Raw genomic sequence first — 23173 nt, 5'->3', positions numbered from 1 at the left:
TAATAGTATAATGAGCCACGCCCACTGATTCCTACAGCCAGTACGTATGAACGGTTTTCCAATCGGCCAATTGTAATGCTGCTCATTAAAACTGCTCAGTCGGTGCCACATTATTTTATATTTGCCCGTTACATTTTTATTTTGAGCAAATCTGAGTCGTGATACTCTGTTCGTGTTTTCTGGATAATCGCAAATGTCAGTACAATTTAAATGAATTAAAGATTGTTTAAAGCAGTGGGTCTCAAAGTGTGGTGCGAGTAGCACTAGTGGTACTCAGGCTCCCTCTAGTGCTACGAAGAGGAATCACTAAATGAAACATTAATGAACGTTAATAAATTTTAATTTGATCTTTATTTGAGTAAAGTTGTTTTTTTTGGTTGTGTTGTTGTTGTTTTACATCTAAGTACAGTACAGTTTTTATTTCACTTTTGGTACAACAGATTTTAATTCAATCATTTTTTTTCATTTACCGGTATGTAAGCACAGTACAGTGTTAATGCTCAAACTGTGTATTTACAATGTTGAAGTGGCTGACAACAATAAATAAAACTGCCTCGTGTAAAACTGTGCAGAGCTGTAGCTGAATAGTTAGGCCTACGCTGCTGAAATGTAATGTTGCTCATTATGGTGCTGCTTGGAGAGCCAAATATTTTCTGAAGTGGTTGGTATAAAAAGTTTGAGAACCACTGGTTTAAAGAAATGGTATAAAATGAATTCATGCTTTTTAAGAACTTCTCAGTAAAACATTTATTCTTTCCCCTTGTAGAGTCATCAAGGATCCAACTTATTATGCAATAAATTATGCAAAAAATATTTGGCAGAAGAGCTGGGCCAACAGATGAAACTGGTTCACTTTCATTAAATGGACAAAACATAGACCTAACCTTTTCAAGTTTGTTTAGAGTATGTCCCGTTATACATTATTACTTTCATGTTTTTATTTCTTGACTCCAAAAAAAAAAAAAAAAAAAAACTGTCCCCAAAACATACAAATTTTTTTTTGGGAAAGTTGGTCATGTTTTTACATTTTTATAGACCCAAATAAGTGCTGCTTGTGGCAATGACTTTAATAGTCATTATTTTAATATGTAAATATGTTAAGATGTTGTAGTAGTCATTTTAATTTTAGGTCATGTGAATCAATGTCTGTGTTTAGGTCTTCTGGAATGTTGGTGAAATAAAAGTGCCAAGTTTCCACACCAAATTTGTTTTCTAATTTATTATTTAACAGTCAAATACATTCAGATCTTGCCCCACAATTTTTAACAGAGCTGAAAGGAAACAAAAAAAAAAGAAAAAAAAAAGGTGACGCTTATACCTTCCCAAATCCGAGAGATCCTTTTATTGCAAGGAGCATTAATTCCCTGAATTCCTCTTCTTCTGACACACCTCTTGGCAGGTAGAGAGTCAGGGCACAGGTTGAAGCATATGGAATCCTTCAGGTAGGCTCCTCTTGGTCATAACATTCCACTTGGCACTTTTGCTAAAAAGCAAATTATTAACCACCACCTCCCACAACTGGCCACAGGAGTTCAGCCCAGAAGTGAACTGCTGGATCTTACTAGCCAGATTCAGATTTTAGTTTTGCTTTAAATAAGTTATAGGCTTAGCATTTAAAATAAATGTTGTTCGTAAATAATTGCAATATAATTTATTTTATGACATACAGTTAATTAAAACACGAGGAAGAGGGTTTTTCCTAATAGCAGGACCTTTGCAAATGTTTATTGAACTGAATCAATATAACAAGTACGGTATTTTGAGTGAGTTTACTATTAATAGTAACTAAAATTGTAACTATTTTCTCATTTTGCTCTATTTTGACAAAAAGAGTCCAAACAAAGCCACAGCAGAACAATGTCCTCTTCAAGCAACAGCAGCCTTTGGTATTAAATGATTCACTTTATTCCTCATTGAATGAATCAGCCATTTGAATTAATTATTTAATGTCTTACTCTAACCTCTCTTCTTTGAAAATTTACATTTGTGATTATAAAATTTTTCAAGGTAGTAGTAGCCTTAATTAAGAAGAAATTTAAAATGAGAAGAGTCTAACTTCAAATAGTCGCTAAAGAACATTTTTTGACTTACACAGAACTTTAAGGATAGATACATTTTAACAAAGACTGAAGTCAATCCAGAATAGTAGCTATGTAATATACACAAATTTAAACTAATTTAAACTGCCTAACTAAATTAAAATCCTTGCCCTAAAAGGATCTCTTGGCTTTGGGAAGGTGTAGGCTAAGTGTTCTAAAACTTAATTAACATTTTAAAGTCACTAAGCCAGGGCTGTCCAATCCTGCTCCTGGAGGGACACTGTCCTGAGAGTTTAGCTCCAACCCCAATTAAACACACCTGATCCAACTAATCAAGGTTTTTAGACCTACAGGAAATTTCCAGGCAGTTGTGTTGTGGTAAGTTGGAGGTAAACTCTGCAGAACAGTGGCTATCCAGGACAGAGTTTAGACACCCCTGCACTAATTTTGTCATATTCAATAATCCTGAATGATTAAAGGGATGGTTCACCCAAAAATGAAAAATTCTCACATCATTTATTCTAAACCCTTCTATACAGGTTTTTATAGACCTGTATAAATTGTAGTACACCAGAATCTTCTGTCAGCTGTCGAGTGCAATTGTTCAGCTTCTGCTGACAACGCAAAATAAAGATTCTCCTGGCCATCTTCATATCATTATCAACCAATCGAGTGATTAAAATAACAATCGAACTCGGATGTAAACTAGTCTGGTCTGAGTCAGGTCATCATTGATTGGGTGAGAACAGTTCATTATTACTGGCTGTGGAAATCTGACAGCTGACAGAAGATTCTGGTGTACTACAATCAACTTTAGTGAGGTAAGGATTGCTTTGTTTCAGATTATATAAAACATGGGCGCTGTCCTGCAACCATTTTTCTCCAACCGCAATTAAACACACCTGATTCAGCTAATCAAGCCCTCAACAGCATACTGGAAACTTCTAGTCCGGTGTATTGCAAGTTGAGCTAAACTCTGCAGGACAGTGATCTTCTAGGACTGAGTTAAGACACCCCTGTTTCTGAACCTTGGATTTGTGTGCTGTCTTTAGCACTAAGTTGAATGTTCTTATTCTATTCTTAATTATCTCTTTTATTATATTGCTGAACATTTTGCATCCTGAAATGTAAATTTTCAAAGAAGAGAGGTTAGAGTAAGACATTAAATAATTAATTCAAATGGCTGATTCATTCAATGAGGAATAAAGTGAATCATTTAATACCAAAGGCTGCTGTTGCTTGAAGAGGACATTGTTCTGCTGTGGCTTTGTTTGGACTCTTTTTGTCAAAATAGAGCAAAATGAGAAAATAGTTACAATTTTAGTTACTATTAATAGTAAACTCACTCAAAATACCGTACTTGTTATATTGATTCAGTTCAATAAACATTTGCAAAGGTCCTGCTATTAGGAAAAACCCTCTTCCTCGTGTTTTAATTAACTGTATGTCATAAAATAAATTATATTGCAATTATTTACGAACAACATTTATTTTAAATGCTAAGCCTATAACTTATTTAAAGCAAAACTAAAATCTGAATCTGGCTAGTAAGATCCAGCAGTTCACTTCTGGGCTGAACTCCTGTGGCCAGTTGTGGGAGGTGGTGGTTAATAATTTGCTTTTTAGCAAAAGTGCCAAGTGGAATGTTATGACCAAGAGGAGCCTACCTGAAGGATTCCATATGCTTCAACCTGTGCCCTGACTCTCTACCTGCCAAGAGGTGTGTCAGAAGAAGAGGAATTCAGGGAATTAATGCTCCTTGCAATAAAAGGATCTCTCGGATTTGGGAAGGTATAAGCGTCACCTTTTTTTTTTCTTTTTTTTTTGTTTCCTTTCAGCTCTGTTAAAAATTGTGGGGCAAGATCTGAATGTATTTGACTGTTAAATAATAAATTAGAAAACAAATTTGGTGTGGAAACTTGGCACTTTTATTTCACCAACATTCCAGAAGACCTAAACACAGACATTGATTCACATGACCTAAAATTAAAATGACTACTACAACATCTTAACATATTTACATATTAAAATAATGACTATTAAAGTCATTGCCACAAGCAGCACTTATTTGGGTCTATAAAAATGTAAAAACATGACCAACTTTCCCAAAAAAAAATTTGTATGTTTTGGGGACAGTTTTTTTTTTTTTTTTTTTTGGAGTCAAGAAATAAAAACATGAAAGTAATAATGTATAACGGGACATACTCTAAACAAACTTGAAAAGGTTAGGTCTATGTTTTGTCCATTTAATGAAAGTGAACCAGTTTCATCTGTTGGCCCAGCTCTTCTGCCAAATATTTTTTGCATAATTTATTGCATAATAAGTTGGATCCTTGATGACTCTACAAGGGGAAAGAATAAATGTTTTACTGAGAAGTTCTTAAAAAGCATGAATTCATTTTATACCATTTCTTTAAACCAGTGGTTCTCAAACTTTTTATACCAACCACTTCAGAAAATATTTGGCTCTCCAAGCAGCACCATAATGAGCAACATTACATTTCAGCAGCGTAGGCCTAACTATTCAGCTACAGCTCTGCACAGTTTTACACGAGGCAGTTTTATTTATTGTTGTCAGCCACTTCAACATTGTAAATACACAGTTTGAGCATTAACACTGTACTGTGCTTACATACCGGTAAATGAAAAAAAATGATTGAATTAAAATCTGTTGTACCAAAAGTGAAATAAAAACTGTACTGTACTAAGATGTAAAACAACAACAACACAACCAAAAAAAACAACTTTACTCAAATAAAGATCAAATTAAAATTTATTAACGTTCATTAATGTTTCATTTAGTGATTCCTCTTCGTAGCACTAGAGGGAGCCTGAGTACCACTAGTGCTACTCGCACCACACTTTGAGACCCACTGCTTTAAACAATCTTTAATTCATTTAAATTGTACTGACATTTGCGATTATCCAGAAAACACGAACAGAGTATCACGACTCAGATTTGCTCAAAATAAAAATGTAACGGGCAAATATAAAATAATGTGGCACCGACTGAGCAGTTTTAATGAGCAGCATTACAATTGGCCGATTGGAAAACCGTTCATACGTACTGGCTGTAGGAATCAGTGGGCGTGGCTCATTATACTATTAGCAAAACGCCGTAACGCGTTCTCTGTGCAACCAAAACGACGTTTTTTACGCCGTCATATGGCAACATGAACGGCGTAAAAAACGGCGTTTTCATACACACTAAAACGCCGTCAAATACGGCGTCACTGGCGTATTTTCGCACGTTTTTTACGGCGTTTGTTATCACAACGACGTATTTTGCGGCGCAGATACTGTTTAAAACTCTGTATTTGACAGAATATTTATTTATTTTTTGTTGTTCTTTAGAACTTACTTAATTTAGTTATTTAATTTATTTTGTTGTGGAGGCAGCATCTTTATTTTCAGTTTAAGTTTTTAATCTAATAGATTTGTTTTATTTTTATTTAAATTTTTATTTTATTTCATTTGAGCCTTTAAAAAGTTTTAGCTAACAATATAGCAGCACTGACATGCACATGCAATTGTTTTATGTCACCCACATGCACTTCTCTCTGCTGTTAAAAAAAATGTTTTTTTTTTTTTATATTTTATTTATTTGAGTGACAAACGGTTTGATTTTATAATTATTAGACTATTATTATTGTTGTTGTTATTTTGTTTTGTTTGAGAAACGGAAAAATTAAATTAAGCTAGATGTTTTTTTCGTGGGTAAAAACAAATAAGCAAATAAACTATTCTTTAATATTTCTTTCACATGCGTGGGCGGCGTTAGGCCCATTTTTAGTCCGATTATTATATATTATTGACTATACATTGCTATCTTTACCTGAATCGAGCCGTGCGTCGCATCGAATCTTTGGGCATGGGGTATATTCCAGGCTTTAAGGAATAGGCTGCGCTGAGCGTGGGTGTGAGGCGAGGACAATGCAGATAAGAAGCCCAGACGCCACCGACCCTAGAAGTGCAGTGTTGCTCTTTATATGAGATCTATATTTGCAAGAAATATAGTCGCAACAGCCAAACAATATGAAGAAACGATGTGACTAAATTGCAGAGCTGTATCAGATGAACTCTTATTCTGCTTTAGGACAGACAGTGAAGACAGGCTGAGTTGAAAAGTGGCGTTTCAGGGCCGCTCACGCACAAATGCATAAGATCATTTTTATCCACAAACAAAAAAATACGAAAAATATAGCTTCATTTTCGTTTTTTCCGTTTTTCAGACAGAACGAAATATTAATAATAGTGATGTAATAATAATAGAATCAAACTGTCACTCCTCTTTTTTTCTTTTTGTAACTGGTTTGATTTGATCATGTCATATCCTCTTGGTCTGAATGCAGTTATTGGATAGAATATTGTAGTAAGATTGGAGATTAATCCAAATAAGCATGACGTTACAGTAAAAATATTACTATACATTTAAAACAGTGTATTCTTCGAATTTCAGTAGCGTGCAGATGCTCTTTTATGTCAGGACCACGGCGACAGCAGCTCGGACAATCGCTTCGCTTGCTCACATTATGTAATCTATAACAGGAAAATCATACTGTTTTTTATGAAATGTTGTTGAGAAAGAAATGTGTCGTTTTAAGGACGTAACATCTCGTTATTACGAGAAAATATGCCGTTTTAACTAAACAACTCATTATTATCATGAGAGCGGAAAAAAATGATATGTGTGGAAGCAATGCCTCAACGTATATTTGTTTGTTAAACAGCAAATAAACTCCCCTGTATACCAGAATCAGTTTGGAGCGGGGCTCGAACCAGCGGTTGTAGCGGTGTATAGTGGTCAACAAGACTAGGACCATTGCCTCCAACTTCTGTAGCTGCACAGCTTTTACACACTCTCTGGTCGACTTCCGTTATCATGTATGATTTCTTGTATTGGAAATTAAATGACTCAAAGCTAATTGAATATTTCGAACCAGCACTTTATGTATATACATAAAAGGTATTTGGGTAGTAAATGATATATAAACTAGGGTTTGTAATTGTTAAATAATTAACATGTTACATTCAAGTAGGATAAAGATGTGTAATCGGCCTATGTTCAATGTTTGTAGCGATTAAAATATATAAAAAGTTACTTAATATTCCTATCAGTTCACAGGCACTTCTTCCGCTTAAACGATCTGTGGTAAATTAGTCTGGTCTGGTTCTGTTCGTCTTTGATTGGGTGAGAACAGTTCATTATTACTGGCTGTGGAAATCAGCGGGCGTGGCTCATTATACTACAAGGAAAACGCCGTAAATAACGCGCGCTTTTGTGCATTCAGAACGGCGTTTTTTACGGCGTCCTGTGGCAAGCCGACGGCGTTAAAAGCGGCGCTTTTTACAAACACTAAAACGCCGTTTTTTGCGGCGTTTTTTACGGTTTACGCGCGTTTTTTACGGCGTCTGCTATAAGGACGGCGTATTTGACGGCGCTAATACCGTTTTAAACGCCGTAAAAAACGGCGTTTTGTATGCAAACGCGTTTAATCTAGGCGTAATTCTGACCCTTTTGGCTTGCCATATGCGCGCGCTAGGGCTTTTATTGCGCGCAGAGTACATGTCACGCGCGCGCGAGAGTTTGAAATGAGCTCGCGGGCTCCCGTTTCTTCGCATCCGATTCAGTTTTCCTCTCGCGGAAGCCATATAGCGCGCGCGCCAGCATCAGTTGAATGCTCGGTTATTTTTGTCATTGATTTGCCGTCATACAACATGGGGGCGTGGCAGCATCAACGATTCCATTTTTTAATTCGAAGTTCGAGACTGTGACTTAATTTCGATCGATTTCGATTTAAAATCGAAATCGTGACACCCCTAATATATATATATATATATATATATATATATATATATATATATATATATATATATATATATATATATATATATATATATAAAGATTAAATTAGGGACCAAATCTATTTAGACACTTTGACCAGACCATGTTTTGCTTAAAGGGATAGTTCACTCAAAAATGAAAATTATGTCATTAATGACTCACCCTCATGTCGTTCCAAACCCATGAGACCTCCGTTCATCTTCGGAACACAGTTTAAGATATTTTAGAATTAGTCTGAGAGCTCTCAGTCCCTCCATTGAAACTGTGTGTACGGCAGGGGCGGCGTTAGGGGTGGGCTAAGGGGGCTGGAGCCCCGAATGTTTTCAGTAAAGCCCCGAATGTTTTTATAACCACCATGCCATCAATGAGTTTTCATGCCCAATAAAGTAATTTATATTAGAATTTAAATAAATAAATAAATACGTATCTCTCGACTATAGCGTCTGTCAATTTACGCGTTGTCATTCACACCCGACGAAAACTGCCCACTGAGTCTAGTGCTTCTGACTGACATGGAAACTGGCCAACCATCGATGAGCTTCTGTACGATCCAGCCAATGAAATTAGATCTTTTGGAGGCAGGCGGTTTGTTGGCGTGTAGTATTTTACTAGATAAGTTTATTTGGAAATTAAAATGGATAATTAAAAATTCTTAAAAAAATAAATAAATAAGTAAAACACCCCAGTCAACACTTGAACACCAAGATACAACAGCTTCAGGTATCTGTACATTTTAATCAAACTATTATATTTATTTTTCGGTTTTAAATTGTGTCTGATTTAACGTTACATTTTGAACATCTAACAGTTAACGGTTACCCAGCAGTCTTTAGGACACACACACACACACATAGAGCGGTTTTAAAGTTTGGTTAGCACGGTATGTGACATACTTTTCGTGTCAGGGCAACAATGCAATAAACAAGATAATAAAAAAGACATATTTCGCAAAGGAAATGGTTCCAAACAAAGCATGTAGTTGTGCTCTGCAGCAACGCACAGCGGTGTTTACTGAATAAATTTTCTTGAGTAAATGATTCACTGACCCATTCATAAAAACTGTTGCTTACTTTTTTTCTGAATGAATCATCCGTTTCTAACGAACCCATTTATTAAATGACTGACCGACTCTTTAAGGCAGTGGCATGCCGCCACCTAGTGGCAAAGTACCATTCTAATTTTTTTCATAATTTTATATTTCTGTATTCCAAATTTTATATTTGATGGATTTTTCTGGGCTAAGCCCCGGATCTCCACTCACCCTAGAACCGGCCCTGGTGTACGGTATACTGTCCATGTCCAGAAAGGTAAGAAAAACATCTTCAAAGTAGTCCATGTGACATCAGAGGGTCAGTTACGACAACTTTATTCAGCATTGTCTTCTCTTCCGGTCTGTTGTGAGCGCGTTCACTGCTTTCTAGTGATATCCGGTTCGCGAATGAATCATTCGATGTAAACGGATGATCTTGAAGCAGTTCACCAAATCGAACTGAATTGTTTGAAATGGTTCGCGTCTCTAATACGCATTAATCCACAAATGACTTAAGTTGTTAACTTTTTTAATGCGGCTGACACTCCCTCTGAGTTCAAACAAACCAATATCCCGGAGTAATTCATTTACTCAAACAGTACACTGACTGAACTGATGTGAAGAGAGAATTGAAGATGAACGCCGAGCCGAGCCTGATAACGAACAAAAGATTGACTCGTTTTCAAGTCAAGAACCGTTTCTGTCAGACGCGTCCGATTCGAGATCCGATGAACTGATGATACTGCGCATGTGTTGTGTGATTCAGCGTGAAGCAGACTGACACACAGCGCGTATGAATCCGAACTGATTTTTTTGGTGATTGATTCTGAACTGATTCTGTGCTAGTGTTATGAGCGCGGATAAACCAAAGGGTTGAATCAAGGGCAATCATCAGCAATGATGTCATTAAGTCTAGCGCAAAAGAAATAGTGAACCATTTTCTTCAACCGATTTATTGAATCGAACTGTCCGAAAGAACCGATTCGCGGAAAATAACCGAACTTCCCATCACTACTGGTTATCTGACAACCGATGCAACTGGATCTTGACTTGAGATCGAGTCAATCTTTCGTTCGTTATCTGGCTCGGCTTGTTGTTCATCTTCAGTTCTCTCTTCACAGCAGTTCAGTCAGTGTACTGTTTGAGTAAAGGCGGGCGTACACGGTGCGAATTTGGATGGACGGAAGATCGTATGTCCATGCACACGGCACAAGTGAGTTTATCTGAAAATCGTACGGACGAGATGATATACGACACGATTTTACAACCTGTGAATTCCAGAAGCAATCGCACGAAGTTGATAGACGCGTTCGACTTGAAGCACCGCTGCACGCACAGAATGATCACTGTATGACATTAAAGTACGGCGAGAGCGATAAGAGAGCACACATATCCAATGCATTCGAATCGCTCTCGCGGTACTTTGATGTCATACAGGTGATCATTCTGTGCAGCGCTGCTTCAAGTCGAACGCGCCTAATATAACTGCTCTCCCTCTCTCATAACTGCATATAAAATATTGATACGAGCCGTGACTGTTTCCTACACGTACAGGTTATTTTTCAGCAATAGGAAACCGGGAAGTTTGGTCACCCTGTGTGTGTGTGTGTGTGTGTGTGTTCTTGTATATGGTTTATAAATATCTGAAATGGGTATTACAATGTAAACATGGTTTGTGAGGACAATTCCTGTGCCCTCGTAAAACAAATGGCTTTAAAAAATACTACACGGTGTTTAATAGAAATTTTAAACATGCATTTTCCGTGATGGATAGAGGTAGTTTATGGGGATATACAGTATAGTATACCATATGCGTGTGTGAGAGAGAGAGCGAGAGAGAACTTAAAAGGCATTAGAACACGTTGCTATAAACATCATCTAGCGCTCGCTGTTCCTGTCAGACTTCAGCGAGTTTATCCTCCTGGTCAATAGTACACATTCGCCGTGGCGCTGCCGTCTTCATCTTTCTTCTTCTGTGGTTTTCCTAGTTCGTGATTTGTCAACTTCAGAAAAATCAACAAATCGGCTCGTTCAAACGCACACGTCACAAATTCAAACCAATAGCTCACAAACTTTTTAGACATGTTTAAAAATGATCGGGAGGTCGGGAACTGCTCGTAAGCCACTCTGCTCGGCTCGTAATTCATCGCAAATGATACGAGCCGCGACCATATGAGCATACACAATTTCCACACGATTGAAAAAAAATCGCATGCGAACTCGTACGACAGCAAAAATCGCACCGTGTACGCCCGCCTTAAATGAACTACTCAGGGATATTGGTTTGTTTGAACTCAGTTTGAGTGTCAGCCACATTAAAAAAGTTAACAGCTTAAGTCATTTGTGGATTAATGAGTATTGGAGATGCGAACCGTTTAAAACGATTCAGTTCAATTAGGTGAACTGGTTCAAGAAGATCCGGTTACATCAAGTGATTCGTTCACGAACTGGATATCACAAACTGCAGTGAACGCGCTCACAACAGACAATGCTGAATAAAGTCAGTTTTTGATATTTTTGGACCAAAATGTATTTTTGATGCTTCAAAAAATTCTAACTGACCCTCTGATGTCACATGGACTACTTTGATGATTTTTTTTATTAACTTTCTGGACATGGACAGTATACTTTACACACAGCTTCAATGGAGGGACTGAGAGCTCTTGGACTAAATCTAAAATATCTTAAACAGTGTTCTGAAGATAAACGGAGGTCTTACATGTTTGGAACAGCATAAGGGTGAGTTATTAATGACATAATTTTGATAATTGGGTGAACTAAACATTTAACCTACAAATGCTTTGTAATTTTGTGATTCATAGTTGTACAAAATTCCCTGCTTTACGCATGCGCGAGTCCAGACTTGTCCAGACTTGTCTGGTGCATGCGCAAAAGTTTTCAGTTAGACGCTACTGTCCAGCATAATAGTTTGATACGGAGTTTCCCTGGCTTTATTCCTTTAAAGTCTGTTTTTCCTTTGTGTGGTATTGCTGTGCGTTTATAACTCCGTAAGTAATAATATTTATTATCATAGTAGATGTGTTTCAGAGTGTGTCATAGCGTAATTCAGTTTATTTTACCTCAGGAAAATAATTGCATCAATATAAGTACCATAGATGTAATCCTCACGTATATGACGAATTTATTTGTTTATTTGCAATCAAAGATGCTTATTTATTTGTTTAAGAGCATTGCTTGTCATATGTGTCAATGTAAATATTTATTTAGTCTCTGACCAGCATTTTAATAATTATTACAATGAGCACAGCGGAGCGCTAGAACAGCGCGCACACACAGTGTAATTTGACACCACTTGTAAGCAGCAGCAGTCCCGGTCTGCTAATAAAGCTGCATAAGTGTTCAAATGTGAAAATAAGCTCTTGTTTATTTTGTTTACTATTTCATCAGACAATTAGTTCTATGTAGAGTTCCTATATCATACAGTATATTGTTTTATCTTTGCATCTGTCATTTCTCATTTCATATTATAACATGTATATTTATCATCTTTATTTGTTTTCTGACAGAAACCACATTTTGTGCATATTCACACAAATAAACATTCAGACTTGACATGTTCACTCTGGAGTAGCTGCAGTTCTTTCTAACCGGAGAAATAGGCCAGCTGAGTTCCAACCACCCAACTGCGCACAGAATATCCCACAAATTGGTCCTTCGAGCCGGATCGGGACATCAGCTGCGCTATGGCTACATCCAGAGATTACTATGAGGGAGAACAAGTACCAGATCCTCGTCCAAGTCGTACCCGGCGGGTACCCACCTACTTGGAGGATTATGTGCTTGATTATCCACATCTGATGCATGCTCATCCATCACCAGCAGATGGCACTCAAGGAATACCTAATATAAGCCAGGACCCTTATAAGGGCTATATTACTCCTCCTCCCTTGGAGAGAGACTTTGAAGGTGGAAACCTGCACCACTTGGAGGCACGATGGAGAGATTTAAGCAGTGAGATGAGAGAGCTTCAGATTAGAATGGACAGTGCTAGACAAGCATCCTTCGCTTCTAGATCTCCTGTTTATGCACATTATAAGAGCATTTCTCAGGCTGAACTCAGGAACATGGGATTACAACCTTCTATGACTGTAGCATCATCTCCACACTATGAGGAAACACTCTATCATGAGCCCCCTATGCAGCAGCGCCCACAATCAAGCATGCAGCCAAGTAATATAGCTCGTGTAGCTTCTCTGCCAGGGCCGAAACCTCAAAGGCTGCTTTCTGAACTCCGACGGGCAGACTCATGGCCTCCTACAGCTGCCCAGCCTGCCCATCCTCAGATACAGCATCAGCCAAGCCTGATACAGCCTGCGCCTTCTCGTGTGCAGCCCCAACGTCAGCCAGTTGCTGCACAATCTGTTCCAGTCTCACTGCCGCCACAGTACCAGCAGACAGTGCCAGCTCCAGTTCAGCCTGTGCCAATTCAACCAACAATGCATCTGCATCACCCTTTTCAACCACCACCTCCTCCTCCTCGGCCTGGACCACAATCACAACATTATCATCCTACAAACAATGTGACGCCTGGACTGATGGAGATGGTCATTGCTTCTTCCTATGGCATACCAAAACCAAGGCTGGCAGTATTTTCATCAGGGAAGGAAAGTGATTTCCTGATGCTCAAGAAAGGGTTGGACAGCGTCCTTGGCCCACACAGACATTTAACAGAGGACTATAAGTATCAAGTGCTTTTGGATCACCTACATCTGCCTGCTGCTTACCAGGTAGCTAAGAGGTATGTCAACAGCCCATATCCTTACACCAGTGCCATGCAGGCTCTTGAACAGAGATACGGTCAACCAAGACAATTAATTCAGAGCGAGCTTAGAGCAATCCTTAATGCTCCAGCTATTCGACCAGGTGATGCACAGGGATTTGAAGACTTTGCAGCAGCTGTTAACACACTTGTGGGCATGTTGAACACAATGGAAGGGCCATCTAGATATGAGCTGCAGTGTGGTTCCCACGTTGACACTTTACTGACCAAACTTCCTGTCAGTTACAGAGACTCATTCATAGAATACTGTCTCAACCAGCACATCATCATGAGTGGCAGTTCTAGAACTTATACATTGTCAGAATTTTCGGAGTGGCTGGAAAGGAAGTCCCAGGCCATTCAGATATCTCGACGGGTAACAGGGCCAGTGCAACCAGAAGCCTTTCGGCGAGAACAGAAATTCCTTCCTCACTCTAAAGCCAAGTCAGCCACAATTCTCACAGGCAGTGAACAACCTCAAGCCATCAATTTGCCCTCTAGCTCATCCACAGGATCTAAAATGGCAGCTACAGCTAAAAAGCAGGATCGCTTTAAGCCCTTTTGTCCCTTCTGCAACAACCATGAACATTACCTCAATGCTTGTCCAGCTTTTTGCAGGTTGAACCACACTCAAAGGGGAAGCTGGGTGAAGGACCACAATAAATGCTGGAGGTGTGGACGAGGTCACAAACCAGACAGCTGTACTCTTAAGAGAGCGTGTTCTACATGTGGGGGACTCCACTTGCCCGTTCTACATGAAGTTGCAGTTGCTGTGGAGAATCAGAGCATACTAACAGTGAGCACAACCAATTCTCAAGTTTACTTGGATCAAGTCAGTCACTCAGGCAGAGTCATGCTGAAAGTAGTTCCAGTAAGACTTCGCAGCGGCAAAAGGTTTCTGGACACTCATGCAGTGCTGGACGACGGGTCTGAAAAAACAATCATACTACCTGCAGCAGCCAAACATCTGCATTTAGAAGGACCTGAGGAAGTGCTGGCTCTTAGAACAATAAGACACGACCTTGTTCACCTGAGAGGTACCACCGTCTCCTTTGAGGTATCAGCTCTGTCACACCTGAATGTAAAACACCAGATTCATAAAGCTTTCACAGCTGCAGATCTTAATCTTGCTGAGCAGTCTTGTCCAGTAGACACGCTGAAGAGAAGATATGGACACCTCAGGGACATTCCTTTACAAAGCTTCACCAAAGTACAGCCTCTGCTGCTCATAGGATCAGATTATCCGCAGCTGATTACACCAAACTGCCCAATTCGTATGGGTCCGCTTGGTAGCCCTATAGCAGTACACACACAGCTTGGCTGGACAGTGCAAGGACCAACAACCTTTTTCCAGCAACCCTCAAACATAAGCTCATGCCTTCACACCACATTCCTTTCACCTACACAAGAGTTACGTCAACATGTGGAGCGACTGTGGCAGCTTGACATACTGCCATCAAGGAACGAAAAAGAAGTAGTCCGTTCTAAACAAGATAAAGCTGCACTTGCCATGTTGGAACAGAAAACGGTACAAGTAACAGTTGATGGTGTGAATCGCTACGCTACTCCACTGCTGCGAAAAGTGGATGCACCCAAATTTCAGGCTTCACCAAATGCTGTCATGGCTCTTTTAAGAGCCACAGAACGCCGCTTGATTAAGGACACTAACCTGGCAAATGTGTATAACAAGGAGATTCACAAACTTGAAGAGGCTGGCTATGCAGTCCGAATAACCAGTGCAGAAGCAGCCAATTCCACTGAGTCATGGTTTGTTCCTCACCACATTGTGCACCACAATGGCAAAGACCGTGTGGTGTTTAATTGCTCTTTCAGCCATCTGCAGACAAACCTAAATGACAATCTACTGCCTGGTCCCACCCTTGGTCCACCACTGCTGGGAGTCCTGCTTAGATTCAGACAGCATGCTGTTGCCATAAGTGGAGACATACGAGCCATGTTTCACCAGATCAGACTGCTACCTGAAGATCAGCCACTGCTCCGCTTTCTTTGGAGGGACATGGAAAGAGAGCGCACCCCTGACATCTATGAATGGAGAGTATTACCATTTGGGACCACATGTAGTCCATGCTGTGCCACATATGCTCTCCAGAGGCATGTCAGAGACAACACTGAGGGCAATGAAGAGGTAGTTGAGTCTATCCAGCAGTCTTTCTATGTGGACAACTGCTTACAGTCACTTCAGTGTCAGCATCAGGCTAAGAAACTCATTGACAAAATGAGAACATTGTTGAATACTGGTGGGTTTGACATAAGGCAGTGGGCTAGCAATGTTCCTGATGTGATTGCTCACCTACCCTTCGAAGCAAAATCAGAGGGCTGTGAACTGTGGTTGTCAGCTAATAAAACTGATCCACAAGAGTCAGCACTTGGATTGATGTGGCACTGTTCACAAGACACTTTCAGTTACAAACACAGACCTGTCTCTACAAATGGTGAAACCTCAATGACAACTGTTTATCGCATCCTGGCAAGCCAGTATGATCCACTCGGATACATCATACCCTTTACTACAAGGGCCAAAATTCTGGTTCAAACATTATGGAAGAGGGTTGAAAGCTGGGATGAACCTCTACCAGCTGATCTCCTTTCAGAATGGCATGCATGGGAAGAAGAGCTTCCAAACCTACAAAAAATAACAATACCTAGGTGTTACACACCAGTATGCAACAACACATCCTCTACTCTCGATATACATGTCTTCTGTGATGCTTCAGAGAAAGCATATGGCTCTGTGGCATATTTACGGGCAGAAACGGATGACTCTATCCAAGTTGTGTTTATCATGGCGAGGTCACGCGTGGCACCTAAGAAGCAACTCTCTGTGCCACGCCTTGAACTCTGTGCAGCATTGTCTGGGGCTCAGCTTGCCAAAACACTGAACTCCGAACTTACTCTTAACATCAGACAGACAGTCATGTGGTCAGACTCAACCACCGTGTTACACTGGATAAAGTCTGAGTCATGCACCTACAAAGTTTTCGTAGGCACACGAATTGCAGAGATTCAAGACCTTGTTGGATGTGAAAACTGGAACTATGTAGATTCAGACAACAACCCTGCTGACGATATAACCCGGGGTAAGACCCTCACAGATCTGTCCCACACCTGCCGATGGAACCAAGGTCCAGAATTTTTGCAACAGTCTCCAGACCACTGGCCTATCCACCCCTCAGTGCCAGTGGAAGACTCAGATGAACTCCGCAAATCCAAATTCTGCGGTAATGTCTCAATCAATCATACCTCTTTACCTAATGTAGATAACTGCAAATCATGGGACAACCTTATCATGACCACATATGAGTTTCTGCATGGTGCTGCAGCACCCCCTATGTCTGCCACAGACCGCATAGAGACTGAAATGGCTGTACTCAAACGTGCACAGACTGAAAGCTTTCCTGATGAAGTACATGCCCTTCAAGCCAACAAACCTGTGCATTCAAACAGTCGATTAAGTTCCCTTGCTCCAGCATTAGACCCTGATCTAGGCCTGATTAGAGTTGGTGGTAGATTACGGAAAGCTGCAACACTACCAGAGGATGCACTTCACCCTATTGTGCTGGCACCAGAACACCCCATAACCAAACTGTTAATCCAAGATTTTGATAACCGCCTGATGCATGCAGGTCCTGAAAGAGTCTTCGCTGAGTTAAGACGAACCTATTGGGTTCTCAGAGGCCGTCAGATGGTCAAAAAGCACCAGAGACAATGTGCTGAATGTAGGAAATGGCGTGGCAAGCCTGTTATACCTAAAATGGCAGACATACCAGTTTCTCGTCTGAGGATTAATCAGCCTCCATTCTGGTCGACAGGGATGGACTGTTTTGGTCCCTACGTGATCAAAATTGGCAGACGGCAGGAAAAGAGATGGGGCATAATATTTAAATGTCTCACTACAAGGTGTGTACATCTCGACTTGTTATGCAACATGGATGCAGATTCCTTTTTATTAGCCCTCAGACGCTTCATAGCAAGAAGAGGAAAGCCCTTTGAACTTATCTGCGACAGAGGGACCAACTTCAGAGGGGGAGAGCGTGAGCTCTCTGAAGCTTTCGCAGAAATGGAACCATCCCTCCGAGAGCAGCTAGCCAACCAAAAAATTTCCTTCATATTCAACCCACCGCACGCGCCTCACTTTGGAGGAGTATGGGAGAGGGAAATTAAATCTGTCAAGGCTTCCCTCCAAGTTGTTCTGAAAGATCATACCTTCTCAGAGGAAGTCCTGAGTACAGTGTTGATCGAGGTGGAGGGTATCTTGAATTCAAAGCCCCTGGGGTATGTATCGTCTGATATAGCGGATCCAGACCCGATTACCCCCAATTTGCTGCTTATGGGGCGGCGAGATGCTTCCCTACCTCAGGCTGTCTATGGACCCAGTAATCTGCTTGGACGGCGTCGCTATAGACACAGCCAAGTGATCGCCGATCACTTCTGGACCCAGTTCCTCAGAAACTACCTACCAAGTCTTCAACTTCGACAGAAGTGGCAGAACATCACACCAAACCTAGCAGTCGATCAGGTTGTATTGATTGCAGATTCCCAACTTCCCAGAGCCCAATGGCCTGTCGGAAAGATAACCAGAGTCCTACCAAGTGATGATGGTGCAATCAGAGCTGCTGAAGTGGACATTAAAGGCAACACATACATCCGCCCTGTGGCCAAACTGATTGTGCTACCAGAAATGCCTGAAGATTAGCTTGTAGCACCAGTCGCTAAGCTGGACATTTTGTGGAGTTACAAATTTCCTGTGTAAATTTGTGGGGCGGCTGTACAAAATTCCCTGCTTTACGCATGCGCGAGTCCAGACTTGTCCAGACTTGTCTGGTGCATGCGCAAAAGTTTTCAGTTAGACGCTACTGTCCAGCATAATAGTTTGATACGGAGTTTCCCTGGCTTTATTCCTTTAAAGTCTGTTTTTCCTTTGTGTGGTATTGCTGTGCGTTTATAACTCCGTAAGTAATAATATTTATTATCATAGTAGATGTGTTTCAGAGTGTGTCATAGCGTAATTCAGTTTATTTTACCTCAGGAAAATAATTGCATCAATATAAGTACCATAGATGTAATCCTCACGTATATGACGAATTTATTTGTTTATTTGCAATCAAAGATGCTTATTTATTTGTTTAAGAGCATTGCTTGTCATATGTGTCAATGTAAATATTTATTTAGTCTCTGACCAGCATTTTAATAATTATTACAATGAGCACAGCGGAGCGCTAGAACAGCGCGCACACACAGTGTAATTTGACACCACTTGTAAGCAGCAGCAGTCCCGGTCTGCTAATAAAGCTGCATAAGTGTTCAAATGTGAAAATAAGCTCTTGTTTATTTTGTTTACTATTTCATCAGACAATTAGTTCTATGTAGAGTTCCTATATCATACAGTATATTGTTTTATCTTTGCATCTGTCATTTCTCATTTCATATTATAACATGTATATTTATCATCTTTATTTGTTTTCTGACAGAAACCACATTTTGTGCATATTCACACAAATAAACATTCAGACTTGACATGTTCACTCTGGAGTAGCTGCAGTTCTTTCTAACCGGAGAAATAGGCCAGCTGAGTTCCAACCACCCAACTGCGCACAGAATATCCCACAATAGTAATATCCTTTTTCTCTTATTAGCCAACTGATGAGGAAGAGGTGGTGAAGGGGATGAATTTTGAACTATTGGTGATCACAGAGGAGAACCCTGCAAATCTCCTCCCAAAGGAAATTATTGATGTGGCTGTGGTGTTAGAGGAGCAGTTTTTGCTTGATGTCAAGCAAAGAGGACGTGTCAAATGCCTTTGCTGTTTTAATGGGGCTTCTTTATGTCCTGAATATCACTTACCCCAAGAAGGTCAAACATACATTTGAAGTACTCTAAAAAGTGCTGATGAAAATTGGTAGCAAGACATGTTCGGCCAGAGATGAATGAATGTCTTGCAGGTTTGGAACAACATGAGGGTGAGTAACAATTTACTCCATAACTCTGGCCGAACATGTCTTGCTACCAATTTTCATCAGCACTTTTTAGAGTCCTTCAAATGTTTGGGAGGAGATTTGCAGGGTTCTCCTCTGTGATCACCAATAGTTCAAAATTCATCCCCTTTACCACCTCTTCCTCATCAGTTGGCTAATAAGAGAAAAAGGAAATTACTATGAATCACAAAATTACAAAGCATTTGTAGGTTAAATGTTTAGTTCACCCAATTAATTCTATTGCACTTAATTCAAGCTGATGTTAATGTCATTACACTGACAAATTTTTATTCTCACGTTTGACATTTATCAAAAGCTTGTATCCTGTTGCTTTAATGTGTTTTAATGTTTTTATTCAAGGAACAATTAATTCTACTCATTTATATAAAGTATAACTTAAATTCAATGAATTTATATTTTTGTAAATGTTATAATAAATGTTAAAGTTATGGTTTATTTGTGCTCCGTTATTCCAGAATAATTTGTTTTAACAAAGAAGCTTTTGTCATGTTAAATTGAGTTGAAGTTGATTTAACTAATAATTTTAAGGCAACCGTGTAAACTTATTGGCAAATAGTTACAACAAATTATGTATTTAAGATTAAGTTGAGTGAACTTAAAATAGTTTGTTCATATAATATTAAATTAAGTTGAGTGAACTTAAATTTGTAAGTTAACTTAATCCCTTTGATTGCTTGAATAAGTTGATACAACATTTAATCTTAAATTAGGACAACAAAACAAAGTTATTCAAATAACAAAAAAAAAAAATTAGTTGAAACAACAAAATTACTTGTTGTAAAAACACACATTTTTAACTTCAATGAACTCAAAATTTTAAGGCAACCAGGTAACTTTTTTGAGTCAAACTAACAAATAATGTTTTACAGTGTGGATGTTTTTGATGTCTTTTGTCTATTGTGACTTGCAGTTTGTGAAAAGAAAAAAACTTGATACATAATGTGCACAGACAGCCCCAAACACAATCATGTAGACACTCTAGACTTATTAAGAAAACATAACACTTCTGTATTTTCTTTGATATATTGATCTCTCCTACAGCTAATCTAGATCTGTCTCTGTCAGAAAGAGATAGACATTAGAAGACACATGTGATTCGATATGAATATAACATCTTTAAAGACAGCCTTCATGTGCTTTCAGTGTCAAACTAAGCACAGCAAGACAGACTAAATTGGCATATTGTCATCTAAAAAATATTGCACAAATTATTTGCTTTGTTTTTTAATTCTTATATAAATATAGTATGGGGGGAAAATACCTTGATCAGTGGATTTAATCCATACCAGGTCCCAAAACATTTCTACAGATCTCAAATCCACAACTATACATCAATATTTATATTTATTTATATTAGTTATTTAATTTATTTAATCAATTTATTTATTTAAACCACAATCCATTTCTGTATATGGGTGGACTCTTGAAACAGAGTGATATATACATATACAGGTATACAGAGATTAATTGTGGATTAAATAAATAAAAGTTGACAAATGTTAGATTTGTGTTCAGAGTGAGCATGTGGTTTTCAAAACCAAAGACCCCTCGTTGAAAAGTTAAAATAACCCTTTTTAAATATGTGTTGAATTTGTTTTTAATTTACCACTGCAATATAAAGCATTTATTAACCTTGAGTATGTGTTTGAGACAGAAGCCTTTAATTTGTATTTACCACCTCTAGGTGGCAGTATTAACAGTAAATATGACAGTAATTAGAAAATAAACAGGAAGTAATCTTGAGTTTCTGAAATATCAATAACCACAGGATGGCAGTCTAAACCCTGTGATGGTCATCTGAGGGATTTTTCTTTGGATTTCTTGCCTTTGGACTGAAAAGTTGGAACAGGCTCCAGCATCTCTGTCAGCTTTTACAAGACAAGTGGTTATGGAAATAAATTAATCAATGAATGAATGAATGATGGCAGTCTAGTAGTTTGTCTCAAAGTAATAGCAAAAAAACCTTTGCATTGTAACATTTTAGAATCTCAGAAAAAAACATTCTGTTCTATGGCATATCTGTTCATCAAAACACTGAAATTATTAAGATTACATTATGAATTTAAAGGGATTTTTTATTTTATTTTTTTATCAGATTGCCAAATATTTAGGCCTATTGTCAAACTAATGCTTGAGGGTTCCTGCAGAAGAACTTGTTTGACTGTTATCTCTAGAGTCATATAAAACTAGTTTTGGAAAGTCCCCAGAGATACATGATTGCTATAAACACAACCAAACCTGCACCAATAATTTAGGTTTGTGATACTTTCTTATAAAATAGTCACATGATTATAAGAAAGTGTATTAATCATGTGAAAGTTACTGTCATTTTTGTCAAGATATACCTCATTTTGCTATTGTTAAAGCCTTGTCATAATTGTTTGTAAATCATAACTGTTTTATATATATATATATATATATATATATATATATATATATATATATATATATATATATATATATATATATATATATATATATATATATATATATTCTTAATTTATACCTTGGTTATATGTATATGATACTCCATCTGTGGTCTTATGAAAGTAAACACACTGTTTCTCACAGAAAGCTGACAGTAAACTCAGTCTATGGTTCAGTTTCAGAGGCTTGGCATTTCACAAACAAAACCACAGCCATTGAGTAGTTGTGACGTGTCTTTCCTGCACTTTCCAAAATCACCCAGTTACAAGAGAGACATCTTTATGTATTCAGTCTCTAGGTAAACTGAAATCTAAACATTATATTGTCATTTCAAAAACAGAAGCACTTTTTCACTGATTGTAAACCATCAAATTATTCATTGCAAATGTAAAGATTAAATAGTAAAGAAAATATTTTACTTTTAAAATAAGGTAACTTTACTTGGATCATTTGAGATAATACTTGGACCAACCCTAAAAACTTCAACTTTAAAGGTCTGAAAATATTTGTGAGCAACTACCATCAGTCACATTTATCCTGAAAAAAAAAGGACATTTGGACCTTATTTACTTGTAGGGATATAACTATTTATGTGGAATTATTAAAAGTAATAAGAAACCATGGTTCTGTAAAATAAAAATAATCTTTCAGTTTCAGTTCATAGCATTAGTCACATGAACCTTCAGCCACAAACCAGAATGAGAAAGTTTCCTCTCTCAGTGATCTACCAATGAGAGGATGGAAATATTTATATGTCACCAGTCTCTAGGTAGATTGAAGTTGTCTTTTTTAAAGACTGTTTTCTTTCAAAGGGCCTTTATAAAAAATGAAGTATAATTGTATCTCATATAGATTATACACAAATATCAGATATCTATAAATAGAGCAGATTTCCTTATAAAATAGTCACATGGGTAAAAGAAACTGTGTGAAAGTTATACTAACATATTTATTGGAATATACATTAAGCTTAAATAAGTAAATAAATAAATCTATATTTTTTTATAAGGCATAAGATTTATATGGGTGCGTTTAATT

The 23173-nt window shown here is 38.3% G+C and overlaps 2 protein-coding genes across 2 annotated transcripts; both read left to right on the top strand.

The window, feature by feature from the left end:
- The first annotated feature begins 11743 nt into the window (after nt 1-11743).
- LOC128018113 (uncharacterized) lies at nt 11744-16351 on the top strand. The gene is made up of 3 exons (XM_052603485.1): nt 11744-11922; nt 12442-16242; nt 16307-16351. Exons 2-3 carry the CDS (start codon nt 12619-12621, stop codon nt 16349-16351), a joined length of 3669 nt encoding a protein of 1222 aa, XP_052459445.1. The 5' UTR covers nt 11744-11922; nt 12442-12618.
- LOC128018380 (uncharacterized) lies at nt 16161-19327 on the top strand. Its single transcript, XM_052603865.1, has 2 exons — nt 16161-18664; nt 19184-19327. The coding sequence occupies exon 1, from the start codon at nt 16498-16500 to the stop codon at nt 18406-18408; it is 1911 nt and encodes a 636-aa protein (XP_052459825.1). The 5' UTR covers nt 16161-16497; the 3' UTR covers nt 18409-18664; nt 19184-19327.
- The last annotated feature ends 3846 nt before the right edge of the window (nt 19328-23173 follow it).

This window comes from Carassius gibelio, chromosome A8, assembly GCF_023724105.1.
Source record: "Carassius gibelio isolate Cgi1373 ecotype wild population from Czech Republic chromosome A8, carGib1.2-hapl.c, whole genome shotgun sequence".
In the NCBI taxonomy this organism is placed as follows: Eukaryota; Metazoa; Chordata; class Actinopteri; order Cypriniformes; family Cyprinidae; genus Carassius; species Carassius gibelio.
Note: the sequence above shows the minus strand (reverse complement) of the source record. Positions and strands in the feature narration are given on the sequence as shown.